Source organism: Vidua chalybeata, chromosome 30, assembly GCF_026979565.1.
Source record: "Vidua chalybeata isolate OUT-0048 chromosome 30, bVidCha1 merged haplotype, whole genome shotgun sequence".
NCBI classification, from domain to species: domain Eukaryota; kingdom Metazoa; phylum Chordata; class Aves; order Passeriformes; family Viduidae; genus Vidua; species Vidua chalybeata.
Window position 1 is genome coordinate 1,134,505 of NC_071559.1, and position 21,128 is coordinate 1,155,632.

General features: G+C 46.4%; 1 protein-coding gene across 2 annotated transcripts in view; it reads left to right on the forward strand.

Moving 5' to 3' along the window:
• DIP2B (disco interacting protein 2 homolog B) overlaps positions 1–21,128 on the forward strand; it is a 64,645-nt gene that overhangs the window by 13,400 nt on the left and 30,117 nt on the right. The window contains exons 2-5 of one of the 2 annotated variants that reach the window (XM_053967407.1): positions 13,100–13,171; positions 17,578–17,721; positions 17,979–18,104; positions 20,893–21,105. In XM_053967407.1, coding sequence (XP_053823382.1) covers positions 13,100–13,171; positions 17,578–17,721; positions 17,979–18,104; positions 20,893–21,105 — 555 coding nt within the window. Of the gene's footprint in view, positions 1–13,099; positions 13,172–17,577; positions 17,722–17,978; positions 18,105–20,892; positions 21,106–21,128 lie in introns of those variants that run through there. The other variant, XM_053967408.1, reaches the window with a different exon arrangement.

A 21,128-nucleotide genomic window follows, 5' to 3' on the forward strand; every position in this document is an offset into this window, starting at 1 on the left:
GGTTTGGCTTGGAAGGGACCTTAAAGCTCATCTCATTCCACCCCTGCTGCCATGGACACCTTCTACTCTCCCTGGTTGCTCCAAGCCCTGTCCAGACTGGCCTTGAACACTTCCAGGGGTGGGAATGGTGTGGAATAGACTGGAGCAAGACAGAGCAAGTGGATGCTGGAATGGGTTGTAGGTCAGTGGGGCAAGGCTGCAATTAGGGTGATCCTCAGATGGGCAAACCAGTGTTCTGTGGGATCTCCAGGTTTGGAAGAAGTGGGGTCCTCAGATGGGCAAACCAGTGTTCTGTGGGATCTCCAGGTTTGGAAGAGGTGGAGTCAGGCAAACCAGTGTTCTGTAGGATCTCCAGGTTTGGAAGAGGTGGAGTCCTCAGATGGGCAAACCAGTGTTCTGTGGGATCTCCAGGTTTGGAAGAAGTGGGATCCTCAGATGGGCAAACCAGTGTTCTGTGGGATCTCCAGGTTTGGAAGAGGTGGGGCTCCTGCAGTGATGGAGAGGGAAGGGCCTGGGATGTCCCTGCCTTCCTTAGCAGCCTAAAGAGAGGTGGAATTAGGCCACAGATGTCCAGGAGCTCTGCCAGGGTCCCATGTGGAACAGAAGCAGCAGCTTTGCCCCATGCACCTGTGTCCATCCGTGGCCTCCATCCTGCCTTTTTCATCGGGGTGATGTGGAGCTGAACACCTCGGGCTCCCCACAAACGACTGACAAGTCTCATTCCATACCCTCTGCAATTCTTACCTTGCTTTTCCAGGTCTTGCATTTGTTAAATTTTGTCTTTTTTTGTAGGTTTGGGGTTTTTTCTTGGATATTTTAGAGTTGTGTATTGAATTCTGCTCTGTCCATGCCTAGAGAGAATTTAGCTGGCAGGATTTTTTCCTTTTGTGAGAACCAGAGAGTTCAAAGCTGGGCTTCTGTTTTCAAGGAGTGAGTTGGAGGATTTACCTGTCTTTTTGCATAGTAATAAACCCAAGCTAATTCTGTAGAATTAAGTGCTAATGAGAAATAAGGCAATAAAGTTTAGTTTGTTATTGAAAGTAATTCTGCTTCCACCTTGGAGGGACATTGGCTATTGCTGAGAGAAACTGCACAGTCACCTTTGCTTGGAATTTAATGCAGAATGGAAAATTAAAATATGATCTCACTCTCATTAAAATTAAGTAATTGATGTCATCATTCAATTACATGATTTTTTAGGCGCTTTCAACAAATCTTTTCAGGTTATTATTAAAACCCGACCAACCAGGGATCCTTAAATTGGAGGAAATGGGGGTAGTTCTCTGTTAGGTAACAGAGAGGTAAGGGAGCATCTCAGGAAAATCCCCAAGTGACAAAACTCAACCCTGAACTCCCAAAGGCAGTGTCCTTCTCCTTCATGGAGATTCCAGCTCAGCATCACCCATTGCAGGAAATCTTTCATCTCTTGCTCTGGGCTACACAGAGCTGGAGTGGCGAAGGAGACTCTGGGTTTCGTGCTGGCTTCATCATTTTCAGAGTATGAATATTTAATTTAGGCTTCTTAAGGCTTTTAGCAGATTTATCAGGCTGCTTCCTGTGGTGGTGTATGTGAGGACAACTGGAGAAAACATTTGGATTCGCTTATGGTATGGAAGTAGGGTTTATCTGTTTTGATTTATCACTGAAATACTTTTAAGAAGCTCGTCTTGTTCTGTGAGTAACTTCCCCATAATCTTAACCAAAAAACAGAAGCAGCAGTTCTTACTTTTCCAGTGCCAAGCAGTGTTTTGGTGACAACGTCCAGCTTTTATTTGGTTAGGGCTGAAATCTGTTCATACTGCTGTTATGTGGGTAGAAGTTTGTGTAAATATTTCATCATTTTGGACCCCTTTTTACAGTACGTTTGATCTTGGAAGGATTGCACCTTGTTAGTGCAAATGCACCATGGAATTTTTGCCTGTTATTAGACATAAAGTTCTTTCTTTTCCAAAGTCATGATATTCTGGTCAAATGAAGAGTGCAGGACGTGGGGACGGGTCTGGTTGCCTTTCAGCACGTGAGAACCCCTTTTGTTTGCGTTCTTCTAGTTTTTGTCAAGTTGCTGACTGTGTGCTCTTAAATAATCCTGCTGATGTCTCCATACTTCCTTCCCTCTAAAAGTGAGACATTTGAGAAATCAGTTTATTTAAATTGGAAGAGGAGATATTGCACCCTGAGAGAGGCAACGGGAGGAAAATTCTCTGTCAGAAGTAGCTGTGGATTTGGAGATGGCTGGTGAATAAGTTCTTTTTTACTTTTGGGCCTGTTTATTTTGGTTCAAGGTCCACTGATGTCAGTGTGGAAGGGATATATGTCCTCCTAGTTTTGTGAAAATATGTTTTGATGGTGAGGTACAGATAGAAGGCAAGAAAATTCCATGTGTGAGGATGTTAGTGATTGGAACAACAGAAATATCGGGGTGATATCACAATATCCTGCGTAACAAGGGCAGTAAATTCACTGTTCTTTCTCTTTATGGTAAAAGGATATTTTCTTCTACTTAAAAAGGCCACTTTGCACCAAAACCAGAATGTGATTCATTTTAAAGAACAATTAATGTGCTTTATTAATTAGGAGGAATGGGTGTGCTGGGAGAAAAGTCTCTTCTGCCCTGAAGCAGCCGAGCTCAGTGACTTTGGGGTGGGTTTGCAGAGTGCGGCTGGGTTGTTGGGTTCTCTTTTCTCTCAAGTTTGCCTCGTTATTTTGATCTTCCACGCAGCTTAAAGGCTTTCACATGAGCAGGATCTTGCCACATCCTGCTCTGCAGCGGGAACAAAGCTCTGCTGGAGCAGACGTTGACTCTGCCCAAAGAGCCCTGAACAGAAGTCGCCCCTCGCGTGATCCTTCTTGTAAAGAGAAGGATCTTGACAGGATAATGGGGTTTTTTAGGCCTGCTGGTGACGTGCCAACAGGGTTTCCTTAGCAGTGCCATTCTTTAAGGAGCCGTGGATGCTGATGTAAACACAACTGAAAGCTTCACACAGCCTGGACTGAGCGCAGGGCCTGGAATCTGCTGCTCATGCCATGCTGTGCAGGACATTTTTCTTCTGCTCTGTCTATTTAAATCTGGTTTCCCAGGCTCGTAGCCAGCTTGAATGGCTTGTGCTGTTGAGAGCAGGAAAGCTGGCCTGCTGGCTGTGTGGAGGAGCTGTCCTGCTCCGTGGGGCATCCTCCCTGTCCCAGGATACAGAATCCTGCTTGGGATGGGGGTGTGCAGAGCAGGTTTAAGGGTGTTGAACAAAGTGTTTTGGTTCCCACTAGTCAGGCTTGAAGGGAATGAGTAGGAAACCTCTGTGCAGCTCCCGGAGCTGCTGCTGCCTCCGTCAGGAACGTGTTGGGAATTTGGTGGGAGTCTCCGCCAGTCAAATTACAGGTGTCGCACACTAATTGGAGGCTGGTAAAAGTTTAATAATTGTATTGCTTTGCCTTTAAGTAGTGGGATCCTGCTCTGGTGACTAATCCTGTTTAATAGTGACTGTCCTCGAGTGAGCACTTGGGAGTGCAGTGGCTCGGGGTTCTGTTCCAGATTTCAGTGCTTTAGGAGAAACAAACGTATTTGCTCTCTCCACTTTGTCTGCTGCTTTTTCTATGGAATGGGAGTAACATCCTCATAAATAAACCCTTGGTACTGGCTCCTAGGGAAAACCAGGGCAGGAAGGGTGTGGGATATGTGTCTCACCTCTTGATTTTTGAAAGATTCATTCTTGCTACTGATTGTTCACTGTGCTTGGTTGGTTCTGTTTTTTAGTCGGGTTTTGTTTGAGGAGGAGGGATCTTCTAAGTGCCAGGGCCTCCATCAAGTTCTCTTTCTTTGTTTCATCATGCATAATCATCGACCTCATGGCTGTGACTTGGAATAACATTATCCCATCTGGAAATACATAATTACTGTGCAGGGTGAGGTGCCAACTGGGTTAGGTTCTGTGCTGTGTTTAAGGGCAGGTCGGAGTTGCTGAATACTCGGTGTGAGCAGCTGTGTTTGATCACTAGATAGGGCAATAATTGCTCTTAATTTCTTTCTTCTCCCCTCCTTCAAGAATCTAGGATTTATTTAGGAAAAGTAACTTCAGGTCCAGCTGGAGTGAAGTGGGCTGTGTATCCAAACTGCCTTTTGGTATGGTTGGATGAGGTGTTGCTGTGGAGTCAGGATGGGAGGAGAGTTACCAGCAAGGAGTCCCTGTGGCACTTGTATTATGTTAAAAATTGAAGCCAAGAGGATTATTAAATATTGACACCTGAGAGCCAAGAAGAGGTGGCTGATAGGAGTCACGCACAGGATTAAAACCCACAGGAACTCCTGTTTTAATCTCTTTGGGTGCCAGCATGGTTTTGTCATTGTTTTAATTCCTGGGCTAAAACCAGGCTTGATTTGGAAAATCATCTGTCCACACTTGTCTATCCCTTGCAGAAAGTGCAGACTGCCAGAACAGGCAGAGTTTGTGTGTAATCTCTTGTAGTTGGGCTGGACAGGCAACTCCTGGCAGAGCGTTATCACTCCCAGCTCAAACAATTCAGTGTGTACCTGGAGGGTGACAATGCTCTACCTGCCTGAATCGAGTGCTGAATCACAGCTCTGTCACAGTTTAGTCATTTCCTGGGAAACTTTGCTTTTCAGTCTGGTGGGAGAGTGCGAGGTCTGCACTTGCACCAGGGATTGAATACTTGGGAATTTCTGCTGGTGTCTGTGAGCAGGAGGTTAGTCAGCAAAAAGAATTATTCAGGGCACGATCACTTCAGCTGGGTTATTTAATGCTCTGGGAGTTGTCTTGCTCTCCTCAGCTCAGCTGGCTCTTGGGTGACACTGTCTGTTGTCCCCTCCTGCAGATTGTTCTGGTGCAGGGCTGGTGCTAAAACCCTGCAGTGCTCCTGCCTCTCCGCTCACATGGTTCTCACTGGCTGCATATTAAAAATAGATGAAAACATTTCTCCTGAACAGATTTTGTAAAATCCTGCTTGTCACAAAGTCTTGGGTTTGTTGCATTCAGGAGGGAAAATGCATTTCCCCCCAAAGACAAGTTGTAGCTATTTAAAGGATTTTTACTTTTTATCCCTAGGATGGGGTTACATGCAAGATTTTTTATTTGTGTATGGGATTCAACTCTTTATGTGCATGTGCTGCACATAAATTTTATGGGTAATAAAACATTTATATGGCTGCACTTCACAATAGAATATCTCCTATAAAGTTGACTTTGGTGATTGGATTTTGTAGGTCCTGGTTGGAGGCAGAGCAGAGCCTGTGTTTTGGGTTATCAGGGCTAGCACAATTAACTGATGGAGTTGATTAAGAGTTTATCTTCAAGAGTCTTTGGAGCCTTTTAAAAAACATTGTACCTTTTGGAAAGGTAGATGTTAGCTGTGCATTGGCAGCATGATTTGTGTGGCTGATCACAGAATCCCAGGATCACCGAGGCTGGAAAAGCCCTCTGAGGTCATCGAGTCCAACCTGTGACTGATCCCCACCTTGTCCCCAGCCCAGAGCACTCAGTGCCACATCCAGTCATTTTTTGGATACTTCTAGGGATGGGGACTCCAAACCTCCCTGGACAGCTCCTTTCAGTGTTTAGCTGCCCTTTCCATGAAGAAATTCCTCCTGATGCACAAGGGCATTTTGCATTCCGTTGTCCCAGCTGAGGGATCTGAAAGGCAAAGTCTTTCTGGCTCTTTAGTTCTTATGAGAGGTGAAGAAGGGGTCCTTTGACCAATGTACCTGAGGAAATCCTTTAAATGAACTTTAAATAGAGATACCAGGGCACGGTGATGCTGTGTGAGCCACACATGGTCACGGTGAGCACATTCTCACATCTGCTGTGAGAGAAGAATCAACCAGAGCTCAGTTACACCCACGAGAGGCTCTTTTATTCCCAGTCCTAGCTCCCAAAGCCCCTGAGAACTCATTTTGCTGACCCTGGATAGTGCTATTTTCAGCAGAAAAGCCCTTGATAAGTTACCAGGTGTGTCTTTGTGTGGGGGAGGGAGGGTTTGTGGCTGAGATGGAGCTGGTGACACCTCCTTGTCACTGATGCCCCCAGCCCAGGTGTGCAGGGGGCACTGAGCCCTGTCCTTAGCTCACCCACTTGGTCATGCATCACATATGGCCTCGAAGATTACAGCTGGAAATACACAGCCCAGACGGGTGAGGCGAGGACACTGGATCTGCTGCAACTCAGAAGTGCTGCTGGAAGATAAAGAGATTCTTCAGTATAGTTTCAGGAGTTGGATTTACTGCTTAAAGTTAAAACAACAACAACAACAAAAAAACAAACCCTTAAGGTTTATGGTACCCAGTGACCTGGGGAGAAGATCACCTTGTGACCTGGAATGACCCAGACCTTGAACACAGGGCAGCCATGCCACAGAAGCCCTCATCTTGAATGGAATTCTTTTGAAATAATAAATGTTGAGATTAAAATAGTTTGAGTTTGGTGAAACAACACTCCTAAGCCTTTAGAGAAGGGTTTTGGAACTGTAGAACAGAGCCCCCACAGTGCTGCGGCCAAGTCGGCTTGTTCTGTGTGTGTAAATTAATCTGGAGCTGATCTGTCTGTGAAACTTTCAACACCAAAGCTGTAGCAGTTTAATGCTTGTGCCCAACAAACACAGCTTTGTGAGCCCTGCTGGGTTTTCAGTGCCCTTTTCATGCTCCTAGTGGGAATACAATGGTGCTGTTAAAGGGAAACTCCAGAGCCCAAACCTGTGCTGGTTGTTTGGTGACAAGTGCAGTGACTAAGGTGTTATTTCTCTCAAGAAATCAGACTTTTTCTGGAAGACTCTTAGTTCACAGACCTTGCTAATATCTCCAAGAAGGAAACCTGATATACAGCTTCACCCAGAGGAAGGAGGAGGGAATCTTTGAAGCTGCATCATCATTTGGCCTCAGACAGAACAAGGCAGTTGTCTAAACTTGTTTCAAATGTAGTTTTTGTGCTGCAGTTGTAGCTAAGAGTGGTAGGAGGACTTTAAGGCCATTGCACAGGTACAGTCTATTTGAGCACACAGCCTTAGAAAAAAAGGTTTAAATGTTGTTTTTAGGCTTGCTGAAGCCTGAAATTGAGGATGTCTCAGTTTTAACCCTTGGTAAAACCACTGGGGAGAGTGTGGGATGTCTAGAAGCTGCCAGTTCTCCAGGAAAATCACAGAAACACAGACTGGCTGGAGTTGGAAGGGAACTTAAAGCCCATCTAGTGTCACCCCTTGCCATGCCAGGGACACCTTTCCACTATCCCAGGTGGCTCCAAGCCCTTTACATCCTGGCTTTGGACACTTCCAGGGATGGAACTGCCACAGCTCCTCTGGACAACCTGTGCCAGGCCCTCCCCACCCTCACAGGGAGGAATTTCTTCAAGAAAGGTGAGAACCAGCTCTCAGTACATAAATGAGTGATGACAGCATTCCTTACTAAGTGCTGGCCCGGTGTTGTGCCCATTTTTTGCCCAGGCCACAAGTGCACTTAGTTTTCACTTTGGATTTCTCCAATGTCCTTCCTGCCACTCCAGTCACACTTGAAAGGCCTTATCTGGAGGTGACGTGCAGCAAAAGAACATTCTGGACTTCCAGCAGCACTTCTGGTCTTCATTGTCTCGATGTTGGTACTCCAGACCCAAGCCCTGCAGACCCAGACCCTGTGTTCTGCTCTTTCAGGTTTGAGATGATAAAACCACAGGGAGACGTTGCCTGTCCTGTGCCTGGGCATCAGCAGGGGAGTAGGCAAGAAAGGCCAAGTCATCATGTAATTTCTAGGAGTGAGACCTGAAATCCAGATGAATCAGTGAGAATAGAAAAATGTAATTATTTTTGTTGCAATCTGTTTGTCATGTTTGTCTGTAGTACAGTAGCTGCCTGTGTTTTGGGGCTAATGGAAGTACCAGAAGCACCACCAGGATTCTCTGGTAACACAAACTCCTGGAAACATCAACAGATTTTTTTTTTTTTTTTAAAGCATACAAACATTTTTTTTTTAATGCACACAAACTGCTTTCCAATTGGAATCTTTTCCTTGCTGCAGCCGTGTTTGGAGGCTTTGTTGGGGAGATGCTGTGCCCTACGTGATCATTTTCCTTAATTTCTCCACTGTAGTAATTATGGTTTTGTTAGACAGTAAATGATTCAGTGTTCTCATTCCATGGGGGAAGGGGAGCAGGGATGTTGAAAGAGGAGCATTGTCTGAGCTAGCAGGATTAGCGGGTGTTACCACCTTGCACTGACTGAGCACCACTGGTTAGAACAGATCATCAGCGCTAATTGCTGAAAAGCAGCCTGGCGTCACCGGGTGGGGAGTGAGGCTCCCGGGGCTTCTCTGGGGCAGGATTTGATTTGAATACAGGTGTGACATCCACCTGATCAGGTGTCCTTCCCTGGGCTTCCCTGGCCGCTGTCATTGCAAGCTCGTCCTTTCCCTTGCGCTCCCAGTGATCAGAACATTCCAGCTGGATTTGTGCAATGAGGATCGATTCTATATTTCCTCCCAAGAAATCAGGAGAATCAGATGATGATTGTAGTGGTGAGGGGGGGGTTTACACCTGGTTTGTTCCAGGGCACTGGTTACCTGGGGAAGCTGAAGACGTCGCTGCACCGGAGCTGTCGCTGCAGCAGAGGTGGCAGGAAGGAAGAAGAGCCTCTTCCTCCAGCACAGCAGCTCAGCTCACCCTCATCTCTCCTCTAAAACCCCTAAAGCTGCTTCCCTTTGAGCAGAACCCCATTTCCTGGGCAGGGCCTCAGCCTGGGGAGGCTCAGCCTCAGCTCACTGCGGATATAGATAAATCCAGAGTGAACGGAACAGAAATGGGTGGTGGCTGGGAGGGAGCCAGGAGAGTCTCAACGCTGTTTGTGTTTTAATTTCTTCCTTGGGAATGAACAAACACCATTTTATAGCCAAATTATCAGCTCTCATTTGCTTTGCTGGTGTTTCTTTGTGGTGCCCTTTCTTGCATCTGCCTGGAGAGGGGTTGTGGTTCTCAGGGTGGGTTTTGAGCTCTCTGGGAGAATTTAGCACCCCAAGTGTCACAGAGTGTTTTATTTGTGGAAGGGTGTTAATGATTGACCAGGTTTATGTCAGAGGAGTGAATGGTTCCAGAGTTTGCAGCCCTATTGTCCTGGTGCTCTTCCTGTGGCTGTAATTTATGATATTCCATGAGGAAATCCATGTTTGTGTCCAGATCTCGCCATTTCCATTTCCTGTAGTTCAGCAGAAAAGGAATAGGGTGAAAGAAAACTTCTCCCTTAGTGATTCTTTTGTGTCTGTGTCAGTGGATTGGTACCAAATTTGGACTCTGCGTGACCAGAAAAGAGGCTTTATTCAGTAATTTCATTCCACCTGTGCCGTGTGTCAAAGGCACGCTTGTTCCCAAGGCTGGCTGTGCCAATTTGGTTATGACAGTTGTGGTTTCAGTAGTCAAATCATCACGTCCATGAGGTGACTACACCTGCCACCCATGCCTGCACATGAGGTCTTTCCCAAGAGGACAATCCCTGTGTCTTGCTGGAGCTTTATTTCAGGTAATTGTGGTTTGGTTCACACCTGCGTGGATGGTGCTCCAGAAAGAACTCAGATTTATCTCCTTCCCCAAACCTTTCAGTCCCTGCTGCCCAGTTCCACTTCAGTAGGGCTGGTCTCAAAACTGAGGCTTTACATTTTCAAATCTTGTGCAGGTGTTTGAGACTGTCAATCTGTTTGTCAAAATAATGGTTGATCTGTTTTTTTTTTTGTATTATAACAACATAAAAATTCAGATGGAATTGGAAATTCAGCACTAGGAAGACAGAACGCTGCCAGGGAGTCCCAGGAACCTATCAGCTTTTTTATATTTATTGCTTGAATTTTTCTCCTTGGAACTTCCCTGCCTTTGCCAAACAGCATTAGGCTTTATTTTTTTATTGGCTTATGCTCAGAGAATCCTTTTTACAGCAATAATATCAACGGTGTGCACCACATGGCAGTTGAGGTTGCAGGCAGTGTTGTGGCCTGAGTTAGCTTCTTTTTCTCAGTAGGATCTCACCTTGGCTTCAGCTTTCCAAATCAAGCCCAGGAACCATACTGCTTCCATTCCAGTGTGGATGGGTTTGTTTTATTGGTGGGATATTAATATGGAACAAGTAATTAGAGAGAATTCTCTGCTTCCCAGCATGTGAAACAGAATGGGGTGCTAGTACTACTTAAAGTTCTGGTATTTGTTCATAATGTACTTACATTATTTGTATGTGTTGTATTCCTTAGTAACTCCAACAATTTTCTGTGGCAAATGTTTCATTATATGTAGTGTGTAACCACCAATGAGAAGAGTACAATTAAATCTTGTGGAGAAATTAATCACAGAATAACAAGCTCTGAACAAACCTGTGGGTTGGCTTTTATAAGGAGAAATCCCTCCCCTTGCTGTGTACCTGTGTTTTCCTGCAGTGTTTTCCTGTGTTTTCCATCCCCTGGCTCCCTGTGCCTCCCAAATGGACATGAGTGTTCTGGCAGCCCAAAGGGTCACCTTGTCCTGGGGGCTACCAGGGCCAGTGTCACTGGCCAGGCGAGGGAGGGGATGGTCACACTCTGCTCTGGGCTGGCCTCACCTCTGTCAAAAAACATCTGAAGCTGTTGGAGAGGGTCCAAAGCAGGGACAAGGGGATGGGGCAGGGTCTGGAGGAGTGGCTCAGGGCTCTGGGGAAGAGGAGAGGGGAGAAGAGACTGAGGGGAGACTCATGGGGGGCTGCAGCTTCATCCCGAGGGGCAGCTCCGGTCTCTGCTCCCTGTGACCAGGGACAGCACACGAGGGAACCAGTGCAGCTGCCAGGGGAGGGATATCAGGAAAAGATCCTTCTCCCAGAGGCTGCTGGCACTGCCCAGGCTCCCCAGGGAATGGGCACAGCCCCGAGGCTGCCAGAGCTCCAGGAGTGCTTGGACAGCACTGCCGGGGATGCCCAGGGTGGGATTGCTGGGGCGTCTGTGCAAGGCCAGGAGCTGCACTGGACGATCCTTGTGGGTCTCTTCCAACTCAGGACATTCCACAGTTCTCTGAAAACTGCCTCTGAAAGTGGAGGCAGAGCTGGTGGGTTTTGAAGCCCCTGCAGTCGCTCAGCACGTGGTCCTTGGGCACGCTGGAGCTCAGCTGGACGTGTCCCTCTCCCTGTCCGGTGAGCAGGGTGTCACCTGAGCTCTGCATTGCAGCCAGGCACTGCAATTACTGCTCGGCTTGGCATTTCCCTGCAGCGTGGACATTCTCCTTTTCAGCTGCTGGATTTGTTTGGACTTGTTGGGCCCTGACTCAAACGTAGTGTTGGAGGAGTGAGATAAAATTCTGTGTGCAGATGCACACCCTGCCCTGAGCAGCACGAGTCAGAGGATGGAATCATGGAATGGTTTGGGTTAGAAAAGACTTTAAAGCTCATCCTGTTCCACCCTTGCTAAGGGCAGGGACACTTTCCACTACCCCAGGTTGCTCCAAGCCCTGCCAGCCTGGCCTTGGACACTTCCAGAGACTGGGCAGCCCCAGCTTCTCTGGGCAACCCGTGCCAGGGCCTCAGCACCCTCACAGGGAGGAGCTTCTCCCCCATATCTTATCTAAACCTCTGTCAATCTGAGTCCCACTCCAGCTCTGAAACTCCTGGTCTCGGTGTTTGAAGTGCCACTGATGTTCGAGTGCCCAGCACTAAGGAGTGGAGCCCGTTCCCTTTCCAGGCATTTCACAAATTACCTTTGGAACCAAACTGGGCACTTAGCTGGAATGTTGTAGCAGACATTGGTGGTGTTGGGAGGCTTAGAGCCTGAAGCCTGTAATCCCCTTTTGTGGTGTGGAGGGGACTGGCAGGAGGATCCTGTTTGGGGCAAACCCTGCGGCTGTAGCTGCTCTGAGGCTGAGGCTGCTCCCTCTCCGTTTGGGCTCACAGCAAAGAAAACATCCTGTTTGTGATCACTCACTTCTTGTCATCTTGTAACTGTGGCTTGACTTTAGCTTGATACCAAATAATTCTGTTTTCTTAGTGCTGTGTGTTTGATGGCTCCCCATCTCTGGGAGATGGGAGGTTGTGAGTGCTGGGCAGGCTGCGAGGAGGCTTGAAACGCTGCAGGGCTGTTTGTTTTAATCCCTCCAAGGTTCCAGTCTTTCTTGTGGTTCTGATGTAATGTGAGAAATTAAAACAAAAGACAGCAGCCAGATGGTGCATCTCCAGGATCAGACAGATTAGTTTTTTAAAAGAGGGAAAAGTTTACAAATGCTTTTTCTGGTCTCTAGAGTAATCACTCTAATAATAATCACTCCAGAGGGGATTCTCCCCCTCTGCTCTGCTCTTGTGACAGCCCACCTGGAGCCTTCTGTCCAGTTCTGGGGCCCCCACCATAAGAAGGATGTGGAGCTGTTGGAGCAAGTCCAGAGGAGGCCACGAGCTTGATAAAAAAGGGACTGGAGACAGGCTGGGAGAATTGGGAACGTTCAGCGTGGAGAAGAGAAGGTGATGTGGAGACTTCACAGCACCTTCCAGTGCCTGAAAGGGCTACAGGGAGGCTGAGAAGGACAATTGATCAGGAGCTGCAGTGACAGGACAGGGGGAATGGGTTCAGCCTGAAAGAGGGGAAGTTTCATTTACATATATGGAGGAAATTCCTCCCTGTGAGGGTGGTGAGGCCCTGGCACCTGGATCATGTCCATCCTTGCCTCAGTTTTTGGAGATCCCTTAAGCAGCTGCTGGAGTGGACTCGCTTTGTTTGCTGTTTGATTAGTTGAAGATGAGGCTCTGAGTTTCCCCTTCACCTTCTTGGTTGGGAATTATCCCACTTTGTTCACATAAGTTGTTTTGTGGTTACAGAATATTTTCATGCATTCCCAGTTTCCCTTTTTAGTTTTTCACTGCTTTGATATTCCATTTAGATAGCTGCTGTGATCCAAGTTATTGCATTTAAATAGTGGATAGTGTAGGTCTCTGATCCCAAGGGAAACTGCAGAAGTTCTGTAATACGGAGCTTTGAAATCCTAATGTGCTCAGATTTATTGAGTTTCAGGTTTTCTTCTGCTGTGTTCAGGTGAAACCTTCATGGCACTGCAAAAAAAAAAAAAAGCAAGCAGACCTCAAATTGCAAAATTCCAATGTGATTAAATGAGGTTTCTTTGCTTTTTTTTAGGGGACATCACACAGAAGGGGTATGAGAAGAAGAGAGCAAAGCTGCTGGCTCCATATGTTCCACAAACCCAAGGTAGGTCCTTGTTTTGGCTGGAATCACCTCCCACTCCCTTGGCTCTTGGGAACGCAAGGATCAGTCATGAAGATCCTCAAGAACCATTCTGGAAACATTCTCCAGAATGTCTGTGCTGTGTCCTTCAGCCATCTTAATGCCTTGTTGGAGAAACATTAGGATTTTTATAATTTGTTGCTTTATTTTGCCAGAGTAGCTGAAGTCACGTCCTTTGGGTACAATTGTTTCCTTTGGTTCAGAGATCCAGAGCAGCTCAGCTGGTTGTATGTGGGATAATTATATATAATTGTAAACTGAAGGACGTGGCTGAATGTGTGGCTAATCATTATTTTGGGGCTTACTCGGAATAATTGTTACTGATCTGCTCAGATGTTCAGCCATTAAAAACTGATGTGTCTGGTTCTGATTTTGGGCAGTGACTGGATATGCCAGGGAGTCCTGAATGGACCTACTGGAATTTACTGAGCCTGGTCTACTGCCAAAAAAAAAAATTGATAAAGCCTCAAAGTGCATTTATTGCCCATCAACACCACGGGACTGGAGGGAAATGACAGCAGCTCCCTTCAGGCACTTGATGGGGGAAAATAAAAGTTGTCATGTGGCAACTTCCTGACTCTCCCACCCTGAACCGCTGCCCTGTTCCTGCTCTCCAGCTGGTTTTCAGATTGGATTTGGTTGTTTATTCATCTCAAGGTGAGGCTCTTTGAGATTGAGTTTTATACAGTGTATTCTGTCTGAGCCAGGTGCTGAAGGGAGCAAGGCAAGCAAAAATGTAATTTAGCCTTCAAAATGGAGATTTTGTTGCAAACAGCTCTCCAAGTGCTGAGGACTCCCCGGAGCAGGATATGATGGGAATCTCAGCAACTTGGTTGCTGCCTAATTTTTCAAATCTATTTCTGGTACTTAAAGAAACCAAAAACTAATATACACATGACTAATCCCTGTTGATAAGTAGGTATTTGTTGAGCAGGTTTTATAGTCCTCAGGCTAGCATTTGTTCCAGTGGTGATCTCGAGCCTGAGGAGGAAATGGGGAATCCTTGGGTAGTTCAGGAACTCTTGGCAGCCCTGCTTTTATCCCGGGTATTCTGGAGTCTGAAGATGATACAATCCTGGCCCCAACCCTGGCACTGTGCACATGTTTGATTTGTCTCAGAAAATGTTTAATTAGGAGGCGAAAAAAGTGTTTGGCAAGAGGGGGCTCTGCTGTGTTAATTGTGGGGCTTAGAGAGCTGCCAGCAGAGCCGAGGTCCAGGCAGAAGCCTGGGATGATGGAGGTCACCAATTAACCCGGAGGTTTGATTGCTCTTCCGGCCCAGCTCTGCAGCTTTTTATCCATCTCACACCCAGCTGCCCCAGTGTCTGGGAACCTCGTGTTGGAAAAACCCCGTGGAAGTCATGCGTGAGGGATTCGGAATCAGGTCACCTTGGTAATGAGAGGAAAATTCATTTAGTCCACACCACCACCACCACCACCAACAAAATACTTAGTGCTGGCATTTTCTGTGAGCACTGGACTGGTGTTGGCTGATGGAGTGTCTCCGTTTCTTGGATGTGAAATGAGAGGAAGGGAGGGGAGGTGGCGTGTCAGGGCACGTCAGCAGGATCATTTAGGAGATTCTTGCTGCTCCATCTGCCCTCCATTCACATGGCCTCTGGGAGCTTGCCTCCTCATTCAGGAGTTAAGGCAGCACTGTTAATTACCTAAAGATGCATTTTTTCCTGGTGCAATATCCATTAAGATCCATCTAACTGTTAACTTCTGTAAAGTCTCTGCAACCTGCAGATCCCAAAATCTGAAGTCCCTAATTCCAGGGAGTTCTCCATGATGGGGTCAGCAGCAAGCACAGCAAATGAAGCCCATGGAGTTGGGCCAGGTGTCCCTGGATTCTGGGAGTGTGCTCAGGCTGCCCTGGAAACCCTGGAGGCTCAAGCTGGTTATTTCCATGTTTTTATGGGTATGTAGCTTGGAAAAAAAAAACAAAAAAACATCTTCAATGAATAGCCAGTCCAGCCCCAGCACTGCTGCTCCATTCTGTTTGCAGACAGTGGAGTGACAGGTTTGCAGCTGCTTCCTTGTGCATGTGGCACTTGCTCTCCTTGTTATTCATGCAAACATTTATCCTTGTTGATCTTCTAATGGTTCTGGATCTGTAAATCGTTGGCCCTTCACCAAAACACAGCAATCACAAAGCAGTCAATTCTCATTAGAAACTAAAGACAGTCAACAAATCCATGGCATCCTTCAAAGCCAATCTGAAATAATTCATTTTTCATCTCTCTGTCATATTTGTCATGTTTCTGCCAGCAGAAAGTGCAGCTGTAGCAGGATTATTCTGAAGGGAGCACTGAATAAATCACCTGTCACCTGCCAGGCTTGGTTCCCTTGTGCTGCTTTGTTGTGTAACCATCAGTGATTTTCACTCTTTCCTCCTCTGTGTCTGAACGCTTTGTGAGGCCACTGGAACATGTTATTATGTCAGAGAAAAATATTGAAACAAAGAGCTTGTTCTCTGTGTGTCATGTCACTTCAGCCACCTCTGATCCCTTCCTAACTGGAATGTCACATTTGCCCTGTGATGCCCTGCAGAGAGATGAGAGGCTTTTACAAGACTTATGAAAGAGAACTGAATATGAATTTAATAATTCATTTAAAATAGTGCTAAATCTGCTGCTGACATCTAGTGGGTGCCTGAATTCATAAATACTCAAGTGATCAGAAAACATGAAGCTTTTCTGTTTGGTCTGTGAAGTCGTGTTGGTTTTGGATCAAAATTAAACCGGGCTGGGTTTGGTGAAGGCAAATAAATGCTACAAAGATGTTAAGCTGGTTATCAATGGAGTGTGTTCCAGAGTGACAGGAAAGGCACAAGTTGATGCTTTCGGATGTGGGTGAGCTGAGATTTTGAATTCATCATCTTGCTCTGGAGCTCAGATCCTGTGCCTGAACCACAAAGATCTCTTTTCCTTTTCCATTCAGCTTTTTGTGCCACCTGCACATTTGCACAGGGGATGGATGTGTTTTGATAAGCAAATAAAGGACTCTGATATGTGTTACTATATCCAAAAAACACCAGTGGAAAGGGGGAATAATTGTTTGTCCCCCTAATGTGGTTTGAGGATTTCTGGCTAGCAGGAGATCTCCTCTGTCACTAGAAATAAAGGTTCTCAGTTTTTGGCATGGTGGTTTAAAGAATCATGAACAATCCACAGCTAAGTGGGTTGTTAGTTTGCTCTAGCAGTCAATAATATTCCACTGATATTTTGCTCTTTGGGATTTTAAAAGGGACGGGAGATGGATGAAGGAAGATGAGGAATTAAAAAAATGTCTTTCTACAAGAGAGATACTGAGGGGCTGGGGTATGTCCAGAGATGGGAGCAGAGCTGGGGAGGGGGCTGGGGAACTCCTGAGGGAGCTGGGGGGGCTCAGCCTGGAGAAAAGGAGGCTCAGGTGGGACCTTTTCACTCCACAACTCCCTGACAGGAGGGTGGAGCCAAGTGGGATTCAGGAGGATTGGGTTGGACATCAGGAGGAATTTCTCCATGGAAAGGGTGGCCAGGAATTGGAGCTGCCCAGGGAGGTTTGGAGTCCCCATCCTGGAGGTGTCCAAGGAAGGACTGGAGGTGACACTTGGTGCTCTGGGCTGGGGACAAGGTGGGGATGGAGCACAGCTTGGACTCAGCAGTCTTGAGGCTTTTCCAGCCTGAAGAATTCTGTGATCCTGTGGAGATTCCTGCAGCTAGCTCAGGGTGATTTGCTGTTATTGCGAGTCCCCGAGCTCGAGGCACTCCCCTGAAGCTGTTTACCTAAAACCACACACCTCAAAAGTGGCATAACTGGATTGGAAGCTCAGGATTTGTGGCTTCCACTCCATTTCTCTGATCCTTTGGTAGTTTGTGAGAATTCTGAAGCAGCACATACAGAAGACACAGTTGCTCTTGGTTTTGCATGACTCCAGGTGACAGCCTGGAGGAAATTACAGCTGGGTGACCTCTGGGTTTTAGTTTTCAAAACTTCCCTCTGACACACAGATTCATTTTAGAATTGAACCTCCAGTAGCAACAATTCTGAGTTGCTCTTGCTGAATTATGTAAAATTACACTGTTTATCAGATTATCTATTTTGCTTCCTGTTTTAATGGGAAAAACAAACTTTTCTTGGATGATAAAGCCACGCACTGGACGTGCTGAAAGCCAGAACCAGACAGCTGGAGGTCTCCTTGGGTTTGTGATTAATGGGAACAGCAAAGGCTCTTGCTGCTGGTTTATTATTGGTTTCCCAGTCAATAACAAGCTGGTCACTGGGACGCTGAGTGACAAACCAGCTTCGTGACATGCACAGCCCTGTCATGGGAGAAGTGTGGTCCAAAAAAAAGCTCCTTTTATTTCCCTCTCCCTGTTTTCCAGGGGTTGATCCAGCATTACAGAAGGAATCCAGACCTCAGATGCCCGCTCCATCTGCAGCTCCAGCCTCAGCATCTTCCTCCTCATCCTCATCCAAATTCCACCGAGCTCGCTCAGGGGGAGCCAGAGATGAACGTTATCGATCTGGTAAGGGCAGGGACAAGAATCCCCGGGATTCCTCCCCGAGGAACTTCACTTTTGATCATATTTTTTGGGGCCTGAAGGTGTCCTTGGATCACAGTCCCACAGGGATTGTTTTGCCTAACTAAAACATGAAGACAGTTAACTACACTTTACATGGAATTCAGAGCTGTGCACTAAACAGGGTTTGAAAACCAGAAAAACTAAAATCTTGAGGCATCCCCGTGGTGCTGTGCTGGTGCTGAGGCTCTTCCCTCTCGCAGATATCCACACGGAAGCGGTCCAGGCAGCGCTGGCCAAGCACAAGGAGCAGAAGATGGCCCTGCCCATGCCCACCAAGCGCCGCTCCACCTTCGTCCAGTCCCCAGCAGATGCCTGCACTCCCCCAGGTGAGGCTCTCTGGCATATAGGTAAAAACCTTATTTAAAATAAAACTGAAAACATTTATTTATTTATTTATTTATTTATTTATTTATTTATTTATGTATTTATTTAAAATTTATAGTATTTATTATTATTATTTTATTTATTTAAAATATGTGTATATTTAATTTTTAAAAATAGTTATTTATTATTTTAATTTATGATTTCTTTTTCTTTTGTTATAAATAAAATATTTCTAAAATATTATAATCATTATAATATCATTTCTATATAATTATAACATATTTGTAAAATCATAACTTAAGCCTACTACTTCAGCTAAGTCAAACTAACAGCTAGGCTGTTAAGTTCCCATGTGAAAAAAATTATAAAAACCAATTTATGTATCAATCTGTTCTTGTAAAAAAACAGTTGACACCTATGAAGAAGAAAATTCTACTCGTAAGAATCCTTAAAGAAAATACATAGACATCTGTGGAAAGAAAAAGCCTTAACACAAACACCTTCTAACCAAAAAATTGAGTAGCAAAAAAGTTACTAGCCAATTAAACCAAATAACTTCAAAAACTATATAAAAATAGACTGTAACATTTAAAAATCAGCTTTTCTGCATTAAAACCCCCTAGAATCCTGCCAGTTTCTATTACAGCAAGGCTGTGCTGGACTGTCCAGGGATGCACCTTCCAAACCAAGGGGCTGCAGTGCTCCCAGTCCTGCAGCTCTTCTGTCAGTCCTCTCTCAGGGCTGGGAAGTGACCTCTCTTCCAGGAGTTCTTAAAGAACCACGTGGTGGGATCCTTGGGATGTCCTTGGATGGTCCTTGTGAGTCCAACTTTGGACCTTGGATGGTCCTTGTGGGTCCAACTTTGGACCTTGGATGGTCCTTGTGGGTCCAACTTTGAACCTTGGATGGTCCTTGTGAGTCCAACTTTGGACCTTGGATGGTCCTTGTGAGTCCAACTTTGGACCTTGGATGGTCCTTGTGGGTCCAACTTTGAACCTTGGATGGTCCTTGTGGGTCCAGCTTTGGACCTTGGATGGTCCTTGTGGGTCCAACTTTGAACCTTGGATGGTCCTTGTGGGTCCAACTTTGAACCTTGGATGGTCCTTGTGAGTCCAACTTTGGACCTTGGATGGTCCTTGTGGGTCCAGCTTTGGACCTTGGATGGTCCTTGTGGGTCCAGCTTTGGACCTTGGATGGTCCTTGTGAGTCCAACTTTGGACCTTGGATGGTCCTTGTGGGTCCAGCTTTGGACCTTGGATGGTCCTTGTGAGTCCAACTTTGGACCTTGGATGGTCCTTGTGAGTCCAACTTTGGACCTTGGATGGTCCTTGTGGGTCCAACTTTGGACCTTGGATGGTCCTTGTGGGTCCAGCTCGGGATGTTCCATGTGGTTCAAACTGGCCAGAGCTGAGGTCTGGACTGAGATCACTACTTCTTCCCTCACACCTATGATTTCATTAATGTTTAATGCTCAGCACACAAGAGGAGGGTTTGCAAGCAATGTTTGTTTCTGGGCAAGGACCTCAGAGGGGTCTGGTGGGATTCCACGACTCGCAGGACTTCTCTCACCCCTGCCACGTGCTGGCTGCAGCAGAATCCCTGGGTGACACGGTGTCTGTCACGATGCATGTGCAGCAGATATCAATAACCCTCTGTTTTCCAGCAGCTGGATGCACTGATGACAAATGAGTCCGTGTGGTTTTTGGCAGTCACTTCTATGTTGTGTCTCATTGTGCAGAAGCATCGCAGCCATTTGGATTGACAAAGTCATCCGAAATGTTATGAATCCACGTCTCCTGGTGAATTCATAGCTCTGAAACTGCTCTGCTAGGCCACGTCACTCCTCCTCCTCCTCCTCCTCCCTATTTCCTGCTTTACCACACTTCCTTTTTCCCTTCCTTTCTCCGGGGGGCTGGTGCATGTTCCTGGTGTCTGCTTGGGTCTCAGCTCTGTGCTCACTTGTCCAGGACTGCAGCACATCCTGTGCTGGGGGAGTCACACCAGTCGAGGTCAGCACTCACAGCATGGCTGGAGTCAGGCCTTTGCCTCAGCTCCTAACTCCGTTCCACTCTGGCAAGTGGGTAGGACATGATTTAGTGCTTTGATTTACCACTCGAGTGTAGGCAGAAAATCACTTCGAAGAACACCTAAATTTTAGGGCAAAGCCACCTGTGTGTTTGCATTTAGCACTGTACAACTCAACATCTCAAGAACTGAGTGCTTGCTTCATGGTAATTAAATAATTAGTTCACAGTTTTGGGACAGCTGAGGTATCTGTTCTTTGGGACACACAGGAAGCAGTTCCTTGCTGTAGATTTCTGTTTTGTTTTGGGGTTGGGCTTTTTGTTTGTTTTCTGCAATTGAAAGGGCCCCATTTAGAGCCCAGACAAAAGCATTTTCTGCTGTGGCCTTGGCACAGTTGTTTCCTGCGTTTTCTTTGTTCCTGGGACTCTGCAGTTTGACAACAACCCTGACCCCTCACTCTCCAGTTCAGAATAACCAGAGTTAGGCAAAACAGCATCTAATATTATGGAATGTGAACGGGAAAGTAATGAGAGTTAAGTTCTAGGCTTGGAGACCCCAGGGGAAGGATGTTGTCTGAGGAGGTGAATCAAACAGGGGTGAGTGTGTTCCCACCAACAATTCTGCTGCTTTAACCTCTGTTTTGGCCGATGTGGAAAACAGATCTTCCTGTGAAAGCCTGTGCTGTTGATATGTGATTGGAAAGAGCGTGTTCAGTGCCATGTGCTTTTCCCTAAGCAGCTAGATTTTCTTTCTGCTTCCACACAGACACGTCTTCCGCCTCCGAGGACGAGGGCTCGCTCAGGCGCCAAGCTGCTCTCTCTGCTGCATTGCACCAGAGCTTACAGAATGCTGAGTCTTGGATCAACCGATCTGTTCAGGGGTCATCCACATCCTCATCAGCATCCTCTACACTTTCCCATGGAGAAGGCAAAGGGACCAGTGGGTCACTAGCTGATGTATTTGCCAATACTCGAATAGGTAGGAGCTGGGTACGAACAGAA